General features: G+C 40.9%; 2 protein-coding genes across 2 annotated transcripts in view; one reads left to right on the top strand and one right to left on the bottom strand.

Annotated features, from left to right (window-relative positions):
* The window catches only part of SYNJ2 (synaptojanin 2), an 89,605-nt gene extending 85,224 nt beyond the window's left edge, over positions 1 to 4,381 (top strand). The window contains exon 27 of the mRNA XM_089530124.1: positions 1,813 to 4,381. Coding sequence (XP_089386250.1) covers positions 1,813 to 2,625 — 813 coding nt within the window. The 3' untranslated portion in view covers positions 2,626 to 4,381. The remainder of the gene's footprint in view (positions 1 to 1,812) is intronic.
* A 2,081-nt stretch (positions 4,382 to 6,462) lies between these two features.
* Positions 6,463 to 17,046, bottom strand: part of SERAC1 (serine active site containing 1) — a 37,173-nt gene continuing 26,589 nt past the window's right edge. Inside the window, exons 14-17 of the mRNA XM_089530123.1 lie at positions 15,971 to 16,068; positions 13,680 to 13,862; positions 12,170 to 12,313; positions 6,463 to 9,084 (exon numbers count right to left, since the gene is read on the bottom strand). Coding sequence (XP_089386249.1) covers positions 8,945 to 9,084; positions 12,170 to 12,313; positions 13,680 to 13,862; positions 15,971 to 16,068 — 565 coding nt within the window. The 3' untranslated portion in view covers positions 6,463 to 8,944. The remainder of the gene's footprint in view (positions 9,085 to 12,169; positions 12,314 to 13,679; positions 13,863 to 15,970; positions 16,069 to 17,046) is intronic.

The raw sequence follows: 17,046 nt of genomic DNA, 5'->3' as shown, positions 1-17,046 counted from the left end.
CCATTTCATTTTAATGACATATGCAAGAAACCTTGTATTTGGAAGTGTTATGTGAGGGGGCAGGAAGGGGGGGAAAAGATATTGGAATGGGCACCCACATTAACAGACTGATCTCTGAACGAGAGAAATCCTGGTGGTATTTTCCCTTCCCAATACAAAGATCTTCCAAATCCATTATGAAGATGAAAAGCTGATAGTCTTACCCATATTAAAATTGCATGGTAGAGTCTCAGCTTAAAAAGCCATGCTTGATAGAAAGGAAAAGAAGATGACAAAATATTGGAAATTAGCACCTCCCCTCTCCAGATACTTTTCAAGGAATCCTCTTGAAAACTAGAAATCTTACCTAATTTGTCAGCTGCATCCCACACCTGAGTCTAGATTCATGCTTCTCCATAGGCAGCTGGGAGGCATTTACTGGCTGGAATGGGGGAGGTGACCATCCAGTACCTGCCTGGACTTCAGTAGGTGAGGGGACTGAAATGAGTTTGCTGCAGATCAGAAAGGGAAAGTTCATTTCTCTTCCCCTGCTGTAGAACTCCAGCTGTGTGCTGTCTGGTCATCTCCCATGCTTCTCCTCCAGCATGCCCAGGGCTTGACAGCTACTCATGGTGGGGAGAAGTACAAATGTATACAAGCTTTGACAAAAGATTTCAAACTGCATGCCTGTGCCCGATTAGGGTACATAAGGTCTAATTGGACACAGTGAGGCTTACCTCTGAATAAGCATCCATACAACTATGCCATTTGTTTTACAAAGTGGCTCCTGGTTATAGTCTGATGCTTCGTTATGCAGACATTTAAGTCCCATTACACTCAGTGGGGCCTACTTCCGATGAAAGAGCACTTGCAGTTGCAAGTTTAAATCATTTGCACATGCTTTTAAAATCATTGAATTATAGTGTTGGAAAGCACTTCTGAATACATTCTGCCTAGAAAACCTCATGATATTTTCACCTTAGTGTAAGTCAGAAATGAAACAAATAACATTTGTTCCTGTCTATTTGTCATGAACCCCTGGGACTGGTCACAACTTTTTAAACCCAGACCAGGGCAGAGGGTATCCCCCCCTCCCAGAAGTTTCCCTTACAGGCAGGGATAAACTCCAACATCTGTGTCATTTTATTGGGCCCCATTGACACTACCCAGTATATAGCACTATGATTCCACTTTAAATGCTACATTTTATGGAATGCTAGGGTTTTGTATTTTGGTAAGGCACTAGAACTGAGAATTCAAAATGTCCCTCTCTGCTAATCTATGGGATGTTGCTTTGGCAGCTAAAGTGCAACCATAGTGCTACAATTTATAGCAAATGGACATTTAGTTCCTTCCATACTTCTAGTTGGCCCCACTAGTGATGTACTGAATGGGAGTGTTACCTTTGTCATGAGTTTTTCCTCTTACCTTCTTTCCATCATTACATTTTCAGAGTGAACATTTCTACTCCATCACCTTTTTCAGTTATAGGTTTAAGCTGATATTGCACTTTAGTACTATTTTAACAAAAACAACAAAAATGTGCAAGTCAGAATGAGGATACTAGAGGAGGAGCATGAGAGGAGGTGTTGTGTTCATGGAGGGAAACCTTACCTGCTGCTCACTTAACCACACCTCAAGCAGGAGAAACGCTGATTAAACCTCATGATTTTGGACATGACTGGACATGAGAGCAAGAAGGACCACTACAAGGTGTGAAATTCAGAAACAGAATAGCCTAACATTTGGGACATATTCACCCATCTGGAGAGATCTTAAGCATTGGGTTAATAGAACTGTAATTGACTGATCACTATCAACTTCTTTTTACAGCCTCCATCTCCAGAAGAACCATGTGAAGAGTCAACAAGTCACCAGTCCTTTGCACTACCAGAATCTCACCTTGAAGCCAGAGCCATTACTAGTCCAACAAGGGTAGCTCCTGTTCCTAAGCCAAGAACAATTCCCCCTTGCAAAGTCCTTGAGAGGAGGAGGAGGAGGAGCAGTGAAAGGCAGCCAGCTGCACTCTGTCTTTTAGAGGAAAGTTCTCATAGTACTTCCTCTAATTCCATCTACACTCCAAGAGTTCCACCAAGGAGAAAGAAATCTGCCCCCCCGGATTTTCATCTGCAGGTACTCCAAAGCAATGACAGTCTCTTTCATAAGGGTCTGACATTCAATTCCAACAATAACAACAGTCCATCAGAATATTGTTCTAAAAGTCAAGATTCTGACGCCCTCCCACTCTCTCCTACTGCTTCTCTTGTTCCTGCAACAGCAGTCACACCTAGCTCAGTCAAGAATGGCTCTAAAGTGTTGAGGCCACACACTTCAGCATTAACTGGCAGCCAACATTTTCCTCCTCCTTTGTACATGCAGCCGCAGCTTTCAGACAACGATGGCCTTATGAGAAATACCAATCTATTAGACCTAGAGGTTGACTTTGCTGTTCATCAGCCATTAGTGGTCAGTCCCAGCCATGTTCCAGAAGACTTGAAACTTCCCAGTCCAAAAGATTTCAGGCACTGGGTTACATTTGGAGAAGACGGCAATAGTGACACAAGACCTCAGGGACCAAATGAACTGCTTCCCATTAAGAAAACCCAGAATGCTTGTGTAGACACAAGCTCTGTTTTAAATTTATGAGCATATTTTCTTGCTTTTTCAATGGAAGAGCAGCAACATTATGATGATGATAAGAATGATAATAATGAAACAAGATTCTTTAAAACAATTTGGTTTACTGTGAGATAAGATGCAAGCAAATGTGTTATGGTACTTCACACTCCCCCTATGAATTGTGATTCAACTCCTATGGTAAAATCAGTGGCTGTACTGGTACTGGTACTGCTACAATTACTCATTTGCACTTTGCTCAATTTCTTTTCTTGAAAAAACAGGATCTTGTCTTAAAACCACATCTTCTGCAAAATAACTCTATTCAACTTGCTGAGATTTAATTGGGGTGAACATGCTTTAGCTCAGCTTGCATATCCCAGAACTCTCTGCCCTTTCCTTTTTATGCTTCTTCACATCTGTGAGGTTTGGGAAGGAGTTTTAAACAGATGGGCTCAGTCCAGCAAGCTCTCTGCAGTGCATCAATTCCTGCATGGGAGGACATTTTCTGATTGCACCAGGGATTCAAGCAGATAATAATTTGAAGGTGGTGGACATAAAAGTAATTACTCACATATATTCTTAGGCTGCTTTACAAGTGCAGCAACCAAGGATGGTGAGGACTGAGGATTGCTATCTTTGTTGAAGGCCTGAGTAGCAACAGCACTAATGGACAGAAAATTGTATTTCAGAAAATGAGAACCTCACTTACATGATAGCAAAATAACATAGCCTCTGAGCCATGTGGTCACAGCTCCATCCCTACTTTGAATTTCATCCTGAGGTGGTGAATGCCAAGGAATTACTCCCACATAGCTCTCAATAAGTCAGTTTGTTGCTGAATTTTTTTGTAGCCACTGACCCAGGTTCTGTATGGGTCAGTAGGATCAAGACTGGTTGCTATAGAACGAAGTAGGGAACTATGGATGACTCACTCTCTCTCTCTCTCTCTCGTGTGTGTGTGTGTTGTGTGCCTTCAAGTCATTTCCAACTTATGGCAACCCTAAGGCTACCCTACTATGAAATTTTCTGGACCAGATTGTTTAGAGGTTTGCCATTGCCTTCCCTTGAAGCTGATCTCATGACCTAGCTGGAAATCGAACCTTGGTCTCCAGAGTTGTAGTCCACCACTCAAACTACTATGCCATGGGAAGCTAGGGGGCTGTATTGGCCCCCTAGAACTTGGGGGGGGGGAGGCACACATGTTCAAGCAAACAAACAAAAATTTACCCCCAAATTCCTCTAGAGGGTGTAGGGACATTTTTATCGTGTTTTATCATGTTCCCAGAAAGGCCCCTCCTGGACCTAAATTGGCCTAGGACCCTACAAAATGTGGTGGACACATGCCAACATCCTCTAGTGGCATTTTGGGGCAAAAACCCCCTGGGGGACATAGTCTGCTCCTGGGCTGCACTTTGCCCATCCCTGCTGTAGAAGAAAAGAGACACATGGATGTACATAGAAAATGTCACACAGAGATGTTTAAGAGGCTCTATGCCAAAGGCTGACTAGCTTTGACCCTTTGGGGCTAAACCCAAAATTAAACTCACTCAGGCTAGGATCAGTGGGACTGCTGGAGAAAATGTGTGAGCATGAAAGAGAAAAGGATGTAAGAAAGAAGCATGGAATAGTTTACCTGGGAATTTCATGAAGTTATACAGTCTTGTTTCTGAGCAAGACTGGCAATTTATTAGTGGCAAGGCTCCATTACTTTTACTAAATAAATAATGGAATTAATTTAATTGGTTTTAAATAATGCATATATGGGGTCTGTATAATGTACTTGGGAGTATTTATTTTGAATTGAGTCTCTCTATAATACTATTAAACTTTTTTAAAGAAATTGGACTTGTTCTACAGATTTTTTCTGAAGTCCAGTGGCTAAATGTGTAGTGAGCTTCTCGCTTACTTTAATTAGATACTAAAAAAGATGAAGGTGAACTGGTGTGTGTGTCTCAGGTATGTACTTGTATGTATATCATATCCTGCTATGTGTCTCATTAATCAACACAGATTTAGAACTATAAAAACCTAGAGAGCCCTAACTGCATTTTATGCACTAGTCATTGTTGGATGATACCTAAAGCCCATCTAGTCTACTTTTTAACAGGCTAGCCAGGTAGTTCTGGGATACACATAAGCAGGGCATAAAGATAAAAAATATTATTTTTGATCTGAATTAAGAAAAAACAGTCTGGCTGAGATGTTGATTGGCATGACTATGCTGGCACAGGTGATGGGAGTACAATGGCTGCAATTTCAAAGGCATGGAGTAAGACAGAGGAAGAAAGCCATCGTGGTTAGGCAAACGTTACCCTGCTGGCTCCCAAAAAAAGCTCTCCCCTCCTTCACCCCTGTGCACCCCTGCAAAAAGTACACTATTCAGACATATCATTATGCTGGCATATTGCACCAACGAGATTCCAATTTTTAAATAAGATTTGTATCAACTCTGCATTGAGGCTCCCAGCCTTTCCAAACAGATGACTAACAAAATCAAAACAGACAGTACCAGCCAAGTGTTAGCCAGCTGATCCCAAAGAACAGACTCTTTCTTTGTTGCTATTGTGTGCCTTCAGGTTGTTTCCAATTTACAGCACCCCTAAGGTGAACCTATTTTGGGATAAGATTTGTTAAGAGAGTTGCCCTTTCCTTTTTGAGGCCAAGAATATATAACTTGCCCAAGGTCACCTAGGGGGGAATTTCCATAGATTTGAACCCTTGTCTCCCAGAGTCCTTGTCGAATAGTCAAAGCACTACACCATGTTGGCTCTCAACCTTCTTCTCCACCATAGGTATATTTCTGGACTAGGGCTTTGTATAAAAATGGCAAGGCATTTAGCTAGTCTCATGCCCCACATTTTCAGCTATTCTTTTCATTCTTGCCACTTCACAAAACTCAAGATTTCAAGATGCTGAATTATCTCTTCAGTATCACTGTAGTGTGGGTGCATTTGTATGGAGATTTTCCCTACCTTCTGCACAATACAATCAAAACACTAACTGCTACCATCTAATAAACCAAAAGTGTCATTAGATATTTATGGCTGCATCAAAACATAAAATTGAATGCCTATTGGAAAAAAAGGAGCATGGCTTATTGTTAATCCCTATATTCTCTGCAACAAAAGATAATTAACAGCTTTGTGGCAGCTCGTTTACATGACAATAAAAGCATTAAAGAAAAAGCCAATTTAAATGAATTGATGCATTGCAAATGAATATTATTTTTATTACTCCACTCAAATAAGTATCTGGCCTTCAGCACTATATCCTATAACTGTCTGACTGGTGAGCTGCCTCATTAAACATACATCTTTTCAGTAGCATCCTTTGTATAATCAACTGTAGTTCATGATAGTCTGAACAAATCAAAGAAGCAACAAAACTATCTAGCCAAGTGTCATACAATAAAAAATAGATGTCCCAAGCAGCTTGGCTGTTTTCAAAACATTTTCCTGAGGGGTAATCAGAACTGCATTTTCCAATCTGAAAAACCAGGTTGATTCAGACAATTGGCACAACAGATGAGATACACAGTTCATTCAAGCCCCATGTTACTGATTCAGCTTAGGACTAATTCAGGTATGTGGCTTTGTCCATCCATTATCTACAGCAGATGGGGGAATCATGTGGACCTCCAAATGTTGCTTAACTGCAAGTCCCCACAGCCTTAAGTAAACATACTCAGTGGTGACAAACACTGGGAGCTACAGTCCAACATCTAGAGGGCTGCAGGAGTCTTACCTCAAATCTATAGCATCACCTACTTTTGTGTGTAGATGAGCTGGCACAAATGAAACAGACAACACTTAAGAGACAGTATTTTAAAAAATATTTGATATATACAATTTTCACACAAAACAATGTACATGTTCGGCTACCTATCATCGATGTTGGGTTAACCACAAAAGGGAGCATTTTAGCTTTAATTTTACAGTTGCTTTTTAAGGTCTTGGAAAGTCATTTTAAAAAAAAGACTTGTTACTTAGTACTCTGGTCACTCAAGTGGTTTTTACTTGTCACTGTTACTGAAGTCCTGAAAGTAACTTGCTTGATTGTTGCTAATCATGCCTGTCCTCCCCCACCTACACAGTCTAGGCATAGCAGACCAAGCAGCAGCCACATACGCTGCATACAAATAGTTTGAGCGCAGGACACAGTCACTCAAACCCTCTTACTTCCCCATCTCCTTTTCTTCTAAATTACTGCTCTCAATTTCATGCTTGAACAGACCTTAGGTATGCAAAGAAACACCTCTTCCTCCTTTTAATCCCACATTCACCACTCACAGCAACCCTGCCAGTCCAAGTGCATGCCCTGCACCGCTGTATGGAACAGCCAACTTGGCAAGACAGGCAGCCACCTCCATTCCCCATATACTCACAGAGCCTCTCTTCTGGCAGTGGTGGCAGCAAACATTTTCATTTGAACAAATTAGAGGAAGACAGAAAGGGTAGGCTGACATTTTATTTTATTTTATTTAAAAACCCAACTCAGTCCCTCCCCCCGAGTAGTCAATCACTTCTAGCCATTACGGGAAAAAATACTGCTCCAGCTTGTTACTACAAAAAGTTATAAATTACACATAACTTCCCCAGCTCTGCCTTTTGGTGCATAAATAAATTGCAAAAGATCAAATATGTTTCTTTTTAAGTCTAAGAAGTACGGTTCATTTTTGTAGCTTCTTGAAGATTAAGTTTTTCTGGCTTTATTTTAAAATTATATATAACCGGTTTGTTATTGGACAAATAGTATTGAAATATAAATTGCATACTACATATTAACAAGGGAAGAAATGCATGCTTTCAACAGCTCCAACAGTTACAAACAATTTCTATAAAGGACAAAACAGTAAGTTGTTACTAACAACCATTCCTTTTTTAACAATAAAAGGCATATTTTTGACATATGGAGAGTGGTTCAATGCAAGTCTCATCCAAGCCATTGCGAAGATAATTTTTTTTACCAAAGCTTGCTGCAGTGCCCAAATCATGGTTTGCTATTATGAGGAATTGGCGAATCAGTGATAATGATCAGTGCTAATTATGGTTTGTGTCATGATTTGTCATGATTCCTAATTGATGGCTCACCGTTATACCTGCTGTTGCTTCACATAGAAAGCATTGCAGCTCAAGATGGGAGTGTTAAGCAAATGGAGTACAATCAGTCTTTAGCATGCTTTTCCTGATTATCTGGAGCATCCCACAGTTTAGTATAATGTCTGAATTATGTCACTGAGGATCAATCAAAGGAATAGTTCTATGGCTTCCTAATTAATGCAGCCTTTTATGCAGAATAAAACAATATTGCATTTTTTCCCCTTCACACTCTACACTGGATCACCACCACCACTTTTTTCCTTTGCAAATAAGTACAGAGTATAGTATAGGGTTGCAGGTTCAGCTGTAACTATACAACTCCCTCTCACTTCAGCAAATACCAATTCTTTATTTATCATTGCAGTATGTATTCTGACAACCTGACATTTGCAGTGCAGAAGCACGGATGGTTATAGATTTTACCTTTCTGTGGTAGAACAGATATTTCAGTGCATTTACTGCCTACACATACCCAGGAAGTATCAGCTTACACTCACCCATCCCCACTCCTGACCAGTATATACAGCTGGCTAAAATGATAACAGGACAAACATAACATGAGTGTTTTGCACACCTGGCTTTTCAATAGTGAGCAGGGAGGCCTCATAAGGGAAAGAGGAGTGTAAAAGGAAAAAATTGTATGTTTCCTAGAGGATAGTTAAGGCCCCCAAATGGAGCTTAGGCAATTGCTTCCTTATTAAGCACCGAAAAAGACTTTTCCCATGTTATATCATTCCAGGAAAGCATACACAACACACAGGAATATACATACAAAGAAAAAAAAACTAATGGATTTTCTTTTTGAGATGTATGGCACCAGCATCCATGCATACAGTGGAAACTCACCTTATGCGGGGAATCCGTCCCCCCCCCCCCCCACTTAAGGCGAATTCCGCCTATGCTGGAGCCCCATTCATTTGAATGGGGCTCGTGCGCACAGCGGCACAGGAGCATGTGGGGCACCACAGGCACGCAACCCATTCATCTGAATGGGATGCGCCGCCCCTTGCACCCCACATGCACCCCACGGCTTGAGCGCATATGCTCAAAGCCACATATAATGAGGGTGCACTGTATTTATACCTTCAGTAAACGCCAGACGTCTCCTATTAGGAAACGTTTTTAAAAATTCAGCAGGACAATGATAAAAACATATGCTGCTGCTCCGGCATGCTACTGACATAATCAGAAAAAGAGTTTTTCAGAATTGAAGCAAATACCTAATACAAATAAGCAAAGTTATGCAGTTACTGTTTGCCCAGCTCCCTTGCTAAAGTCTTTTGAATAAACTTTAATGTGTGTTGGTAGAGGAAAGAGTCCTTGTTCTTCGGTTTGCAAATATTCAAGTGGCTAACTTCTACTGGGATGAGTTCTCCTATGCCTAAATCTGAAAGAGAAAAAAAAAGCCAGCAACATTACAATGGGAAAGGCAAGGCATACAGCTAATAGTAACAGCCCTCTGTATGGAGATACATATGGCCATTCGTTATGTACATATGATTATGAGTCTGTCAACAGTTAAGTACAATAAAGTACTATATACAATTATCTCTGGATCAGGACAGCCAAGCACCAATCAGTTTCAAGAGTCTACATGGTGTGTTCAGTTAAGTCTAATCTTTAAAAACAATGCAGGACTACATTTACACCCATGCTCGCACATAAGCTACAGTAAACCATGACTTATATACATAAAGTTTATAAGACCAATTTGCTGGTCAATGACCTAATAAACTTTATTACAATTAAGACCAATAGTCTTATAATTTAATGTGTAATTTCTGAAGTAGGTGTTTTAAATAAAGATCTCTGTTGTAAAGATTTCATCTGTCAAAAACAAACAAAACAAAACTCTGCATATCCTCATACAGCACCCCATCCAGGATGGCTGCAGATTCTTTTCTACCAGTGACCATAATCCCTGAGAAGAGATTATTACCAAGGGGTGGGAGTGGGGAGATGATTGTTGATTTCCCCCTTCCTCTGCAACCACCAGTGCCACCTGCCAACTACTGTGGAGGATCCCCTAAGCCCTGGCAGCTCTTTGTGAAGGGTGTGTGTTAATAATCAAGATCACAGCCTTTTCCATTTCATTTGGTTCTTCTGAAGGCTCAGAAGTCTTTGGCAGATAGTGTTCTTTGTTAGTAGGTGGCAGAATATGGATCAAACTCAAACTCTGCAAACTTAAAGACAGCACCAATAATTATAATAATACAATGAGCCCACAACATACGCGGGCTTCACTTTCGTGGCTTTCAGCATACGCTGAAGCCGCGAGGAGAATCTAGTGAATGGCACTGTGTTCACACACCCCATTTTCAATGGGGTGCGAACATATGCAATTTTCCCCTTACCCGGGGGGGTTTGTGTGTCAGGAATGGATCCCCATGTAAGGGAAGGGAACACTGTAATAATAATAGGAAGAAGAAGAAGAAGAAGAAGAAGAAGAAGAAGAAGAAGAAGAAGAAGAAGAAGAAGAAGAAGACAGAATCAAAATTACAGAAAATAAAATGAAGTGGGTATTATTGAGAGGGTATCAACTACAGGCAGTCTTGGATGAAGCTGATTATCTGGACCCATTTCAAACCGGATTCAGGGTGGGATACGGAGTTGAGACGGCCTTGGTTGCCTTAGTCAATGATCTCCGTCTAGGCATCGACAGGGGAAGTGTAACCCTGATGGTGCTCTTAGACCTCTCGGCGGCCGTCGATACCATCGACCATGGTATCCTTCTGGTTCTACAGTGGTCCCGGTCCTACCTCTCAGGCAGATTCCAGATGGTGGTGCTAGGAGACAGTTGCTCTTCTAAAAGAGAGCTAAAATTTGGTGTCCCCCAGGGCGCCATATTGTCTCCTATGCTGTTTAACATTTACATGAAGCTCCTGGGAGAAATCATCCAGAGACATGGGGCAAGATGTTATCAGTACGCTGATGACACCCAAATATATTTCTCTATGTCTCAGACTGATGCAGTGACTGATGGCATCTCTCCTCTGAATGCCTGTCTTGGGGCGGTAATGGACTGGATGAGGGAAAACTGACTCAAGCTGAATCCAGGTAAGACGGAGGTACTCGTTATAGGAAACCCAAGCCCAGGCATGGAATTATATCAGCCAGTTCTAGATGGGGTCACACTTCCCCTGAAAGACTCTGTCCACAGCTTGGGGGTGCTCCTTGACATGTCGCTTCACCTAACAGCTCAGGTGGATGTGACAGTCAGGAGCACTTGTTATCAGCTTTGGCTGATACGCCAGCTGCACCCTTTCCTGGAGCAGGGAGACCTTGAAACAGATATACATGCGCTGGTCACTTCTCGATTGGACTTCTGTATTGCGCTCTACATGGGGCTACCCTTGTGCCAAGTTCAGAAACTTCAACTTGTACAAAATATGGCAGCCGGGTTAATTACAGGTACTCGTCATAATGATCACATAACACCCGTTTTAAAACCCCTTCACTGGCTGGGCAAGGTACAAGGTGTCGGCGATTACCTTTAAAGCCCTACATGGCTTGGGTCCAGAATACTTAAGGGATCGCCTTCTTCCATACTGTCAGTCCCGCACTCTAAGGTCCTCGGGGAAGAATCTACTTCAGCCAATAAAATTTAGGCTAACTTCAGTCACCCAGACTGCCTTTCCCATTGCAGCTCCGAAGCTATGGAATGACCTGCCGAAGGAGATCCGCGACATTTCTACTCTTACAGCCTTTAAGAAGGCTTTTAAGACGGATCTCTTCCGGCAAGCCTTCCCTACCTAGTTCCACTCCCCATTTACTGTGACTTACGTCACTCTGTCCACCAATTCTTCTCTTAAATTAATGAGAAGAATTACATTAAATTTAATTGAAATTATATTCTGGCCTCAAAAAGAAGAGCCCTCCCTCTGCCCCAACGGTCCTCATCAGACCTAGGAGGGAGTGAAAAAGACAGGCCTGATTTCCATCAGGCCTAACTGTGAATTTACTGTAACTCACGTTGCTCTGTTTTATTTTACTGTACAGTATTTTATTTATTTTTGTATTTTATTTTATTCTCTTTATTTTTATTGTTGTAACCCGCCCGGATTCCTTGTGATTGGGCGGGCTATAAATAAATCATCATCATCATCATCATCGCTACATAGCAAAGACAGGAACATTAAAAGGACCGTAATCTGGTCTTGGAGATCTCTTAATTTACATGTAGATATTTTGGACTGCTACATGTTTATTGTGATCATGAAAATGTTCATATTAATGTGACAATGTTTCAATTGCTAGTAATCTGCAGTGAATAAGAGAAAAGAAAGAACTGGGGGATAGTGTTCTGGTAGTAGGGCTACAAGGATTGATGGGTCCATCTCATTCATCTAAATTACAGATTTTTTTCATAGTACATTTTCTGTTGGCATTTATTTCTGTGTGCTTTTGCCACACAACTCCCACCTCTTCCTACAGCAATTAATTTTAAAGGAGCTATGCTGAAAATGTCAGACCTGAAGATTCTACCGGTACAACATGCAGGCTCAGCATTCTACCAACTCGCGTTGGCAGCATTTCTGCAAAACTCAATACAGGAAGACTCTTATCCTTGGCGAATGACAGAAAGTCATCATTCAATGCTTTGAGGGCAGGAGAATCTGGAAGAACAAAAAAGAAAGTTAAACTCATATTTCTAATTACCCAAACCGATTTATGTTAAGATTTTTAAAATCCCACTTTGTTCATAACATTCCTCCATGGAAAATGTATTCTGGAAAAAGTGGATTTCAGTACAATAAGGAGTATGCATTGTAGAACTCTACTTTTGGTGGATTAGTGTTAGCCAAGTACATGCAATCAGTATTTACATTGTGATTTATGCTAGTTGAATGCAGTTTGCAGCATCTATTTGCTGAGATGTTGTTAATTCTTTCCATTATACATATACAGACTGTTTGGAAATGAAATGACTTAAACAAAGAGAGCCCATTTAGACCACAGTCATGTTCATTCCACAGTCATTGCCTCCCACTCCACTGGAAAGTCTGGGAAGGTAGGAGTAAAGCCTTGGATACACAGGGAAGCATTCTCAGCAAACAGGGGAACATGTAACAATTTATCTGTAATAAAATCTATATAAATGTGTATTGTTGATATCCCCAAGTCTGAATTCACCTTCCTTCTGCTTTATAAATATAATTTACTGGTACCTAACCTATCCCTGGGATTAGGATACCTGAGGGAGTCCCTCTTACCATATGAATCATCCAGCCACTGAGAGCTTTGACAGAAATCCTGCTTTGTATCCCAACAATCCTGCAAGTATGCTCAGCTGGGGCTTTTCATCCAGCCTCTCCTACTCTCTCCGAAGGCAGCAGTCTCCCTTTCACAGCCTTCTTCTAAACCCTCCATGGTGGGTAAAGTGTAGCCCTTCAGATGTTACAGGTAATGTATTTGGCTCACCTGGGAGCTGCAGTCCACCATCACACAAAGGGCTGTCCTTTGCCTGATCCATGCTCAGTGCTTAGCATCATTTTTAGAAAGAATCTTGGATCAGAAGTAGCTGTCTCCTCATCAAAGTTCTATAGCTGTTAGTTTTGTTGTACATTTGTTGCAATTATTTAAATGGCTTTTCTTTACAGTTAGATGTCTTGTCCTCAGTTGCAAAAAAGAGGCATATGTGAAGTCGAAGGCTTTCATGGCCGGCATCCATGGTTTTTTGTGGGTTTTTCGGGCTATGTGGCCATGTTCTAGAAAAGAGGCATGTGTCCAAGCCTGACTTCACCTTCCTTCTGCTTTCCATCTCAATCGCTCTTTCATTCATTTAACATACAGCACTAAATGTAAGCTTTGTTATCTTGTATCTTGCAAGAATGGAAATTGGAATGTGGTGATTTCTGGTGTGGAGGTCAATTCCACGAGGTGTGCTATGGGGGACTCTATATTTCAGAACTAGCTAAAAATCCACAAAGTATGCACACAGACATGGACAAACACAATTAAATCACTATGAATCAGGCATACCTTGGCTGAGTTCCTTAACCTCCACAGAAGGAAAGAGCAGAAATCTAGCATTTATTGAGTATTCTGCCAAGTGGGAGCCATGATGGGGAACACTATAAAATACAATCCCTCGAGTATTGTTTACAATGGAATTCAGTCCAGGGTCCAGGGACGCATCCAACAGCATCTTCTTGACTAGAAGACCTGAAAACAAATATATTTGTGAAATTGGAACAGCTGTATGTCTCGGGCAGAGATGGGGCCCTGCCCATGGTCCCCTCCTCACTTCTACATTGAATTCCATTTTGCAAGGTGACTTTACTGCTCACCCTTTGTCCAAAGCCTTCACACAACCAAGAAAAACACTGGTACACTTTAAATAGCTCTCTGGCTCTTATATTTCTCAGGAGAGCTAAAAAGTGTAGATCTTAGTCCTTACTTATGTTTGTTCAGGCGAGGCTGAAAGGCAAGCGTCTCATGAAAGTTGAGGGAGGGCATTATATGCCAACCTATGAAACCATAAACAGGTCAACAGGTTTGCCAAAGGCTCCATGGCATATTGAGATAGGATGGCAGCTTCAATACCCTTGATACACTCCTTGTTAGCCAAGAGAAATAAGACAACTAGTTGGTTACTGCTTGCACACACAAAAAAACCCTCCTTTTCAGTAACATAGTATTTCAGAGGATGTATCTGTGATGGATATTTGCTCCCTGAGACACTGGTGTCTGGGCTTCCAGTCTAGGATGGCACCCACAATTCTTGAAAGAATCTGGAATGACCTCAGAGAATTGGAGGGAGGAACATCTGCCCCGCTTAGCATGTTCTTTATGACTTACAAAGGGCATTCAGTTCACCTCAATTGACATGGCAACCTACACATGCATGCAATGTCTGTATTTTTATATGACTGTATGTTACAGTACTTTTAGCTAAATTATTTTAATTGTTTTTAAAAAATTATTATAAAACAATTTTATCTGTGAACTTTCTGAGGTCCCTTTCTGGGAGAAAGGCTGCACAGAAACAAACAAACAAAAAAAATGTCATGGCTTCTGTCATTGCCTTGCATATAGAATGGCAGATAAGGTTTCTGGGGTCAGCCTTCCTTCCCTTCCCTCTATTTAAATTTTTAAAAGGGCAGAATCCAACAGTTCCTAAACAGCTTGTTTCTAAACATGTGATTTCAGTATTCCCAAAATTCCTTTGGAACCTCATTAAATGCTATGATTGAGATCCCAGCTTAAAAAATATTCTGGGGAAAAGATTAGTCACATATCAAATGACAGCAGCAAAATCTGTCAATGAACCAAAACAGTTTGTAGTTTTTAAGAGCAAGCTGCTATACTATACTGTTAGAAGGCAAGGTCAAACCTTGTAGTTCCCCAAATCCATAAACCTGGCTTTGCTTTTTGGAGTCCTGAGGCTACACTGATAAAAGGCACCCCCCAAACATACTGTATGTTTTATATATGAAAAACTAATTTCGCCGTTGAAACCATAGAATTTAAAATTGTAATGTAAAAATGGTAAAGAATTTGGATATTTGATACCTAAGCATCACTTCTTCAACCAAATACTACTATTACTATACTTTATTACGGTCAAAGACCAGCATAAACAGTTGAAATAAACAAACCAGCAAAAAACATTACTATACTAGGTCCCAGAATTATTGAGTTGTCTCTCTCTGTCTCTCATTGACTTCATTCTTCCCTTACCTTCAAAATACCCACCTTTTTTCCCTTGAAAAATAAATCTTAACCTTTTGCTGTGATGACATTTCTATATCCCAACAAGGCGCAGTGGGATTAATGCCTTTCCTTAACCCACCCCCATATATGCTATTGCTATCTCATGGAGACGTAAATGAGAGGAAGCAACAGGATGGCACCTGCAGCAGTATCACAATTTGAGGAGGCCAAGTGGTAGTGAGTACTGACAGGGACCTAGCTGGTGATTGGGTATCCAGGGCAGACTACCCAAGGGCCCTCAAAAACCTAAAGGTGGGGTCTGCTATCACAACTATTCATGATTACACATCAGAATGTCAAATTTAAATTCCACCAATGGCACAGTGAACATTTGAGACATCCTCTGTATCAATTCACATTTGTGAAGTAGGTCTGTGCCCTCACAATAATACTGTGCACCCTTATGATACCATAAGGGCAGTTAGGGTTTTTTTACTGCGTCAGACAGAACCATACTGAACCACTCTTATACCCAAGTCACATTGCTGAAATGCTTGAAATCATGGAATAAAGTCTTTTAAAAATAATAATAATAATAAAGGATTCTTAGGACTTGCCTCCCATGCTGTGTGATAGCCAGACGAGTGGTCTGTCTCCAATGCCAGCAGTTCTCAGTTTCTTGAGAAGGTCAGTACTTCTGTAGGCCAGAGACTCTCTGAAGAGTAAAAAGAGAGAGGCAAACAGCAAATTGAGTCAGATAGTGTGCCCTGGGGAACTCTGGGTTTCTGGGAAGTTTATCAGGAGTTGCTCAACAACCGGTAGACAGGCTTCACTGTAACACAACTTGCACATCACAATCTATCTTCTTTAACAGTGTGCAGTCATGAGAGAAGTGTTAGATGTGTTCTAGGTCAAGCCTTCCTCTCAAGCAGGATAACCTTAAGGCGCAGCTGGCTGGGCCAATATACCACATGAACTTTATAAAATAAAACATATCCCAGAATCCTCTGCCATGCACTGCAGTTCTGAGATATATGTACAAGGTTATTTAACAGATTATATGATGTAGAAAGGCAGAATGTCTAAGACGTATTTTGATAAACAAAAATAAATACAATGCCTTCCACTTGGGTTGTATACACTTGCAGCAGGCAACTGTTTCATATCCATTTTAAGCACCATGGATACGAGAGAGATTTTAGGTGCAACCCTGTATGCAGTCAAGATATTTAATTCCCACTTAAATCAGTAGGATTCAAGCAACCTAGATGCTTGCAAGACTGCAACCAGAGTTCTTTTTAGTTGCCAGAGCTTCAGGAGATCAATGGGGATTTGTTCCTTCTGAAAAGCCAAAGCAAAAGCGCATGTGAGATTCTACAATTCCACAGGACTTCTAAATATTGTCTCATGGGTCATTATAAATTCAATCTTTAAAAACCAGCATGGCTAAAAATAGTCCTAGAACTTCCCAGAAGTACTAAAGACCTTAGTCTTAAGAACATGAAAGATTCCACAGATTTCAGTCTATTGCAACTGTTTGCCCTAAGTTACTTGTTTCACAGTACTGCTAGTTTTTAGTTATTCCGATCCTGTTTTGCAGTGCTGTGCTATTTTAGACCATCTCACAGAAGTAGACCAAGTAAATCCATAATGACTGGGGAGCCTCCTTTATTTGTTTCAACTGTCCCACAAA

This window comes from Sceloporus occidentalis, unplaced genomic scaffold (genome assembly GCF_023333645.1).
Source record: "Sceloporus occidentalis isolate IW3139 unplaced genomic scaffold, rSceOcc1.0.p SCAF_6, whole genome shotgun sequence".
In the NCBI taxonomy this organism is placed as follows: domain Eukaryota; kingdom Metazoa; phylum Chordata; class Lepidosauria; order Squamata; family Phrynosomatidae; genus Sceloporus; species Sceloporus occidentalis.
Note: the sequence above shows the minus strand (reverse complement) of the source record. Positions and strands in the feature narration are given on the sequence as shown.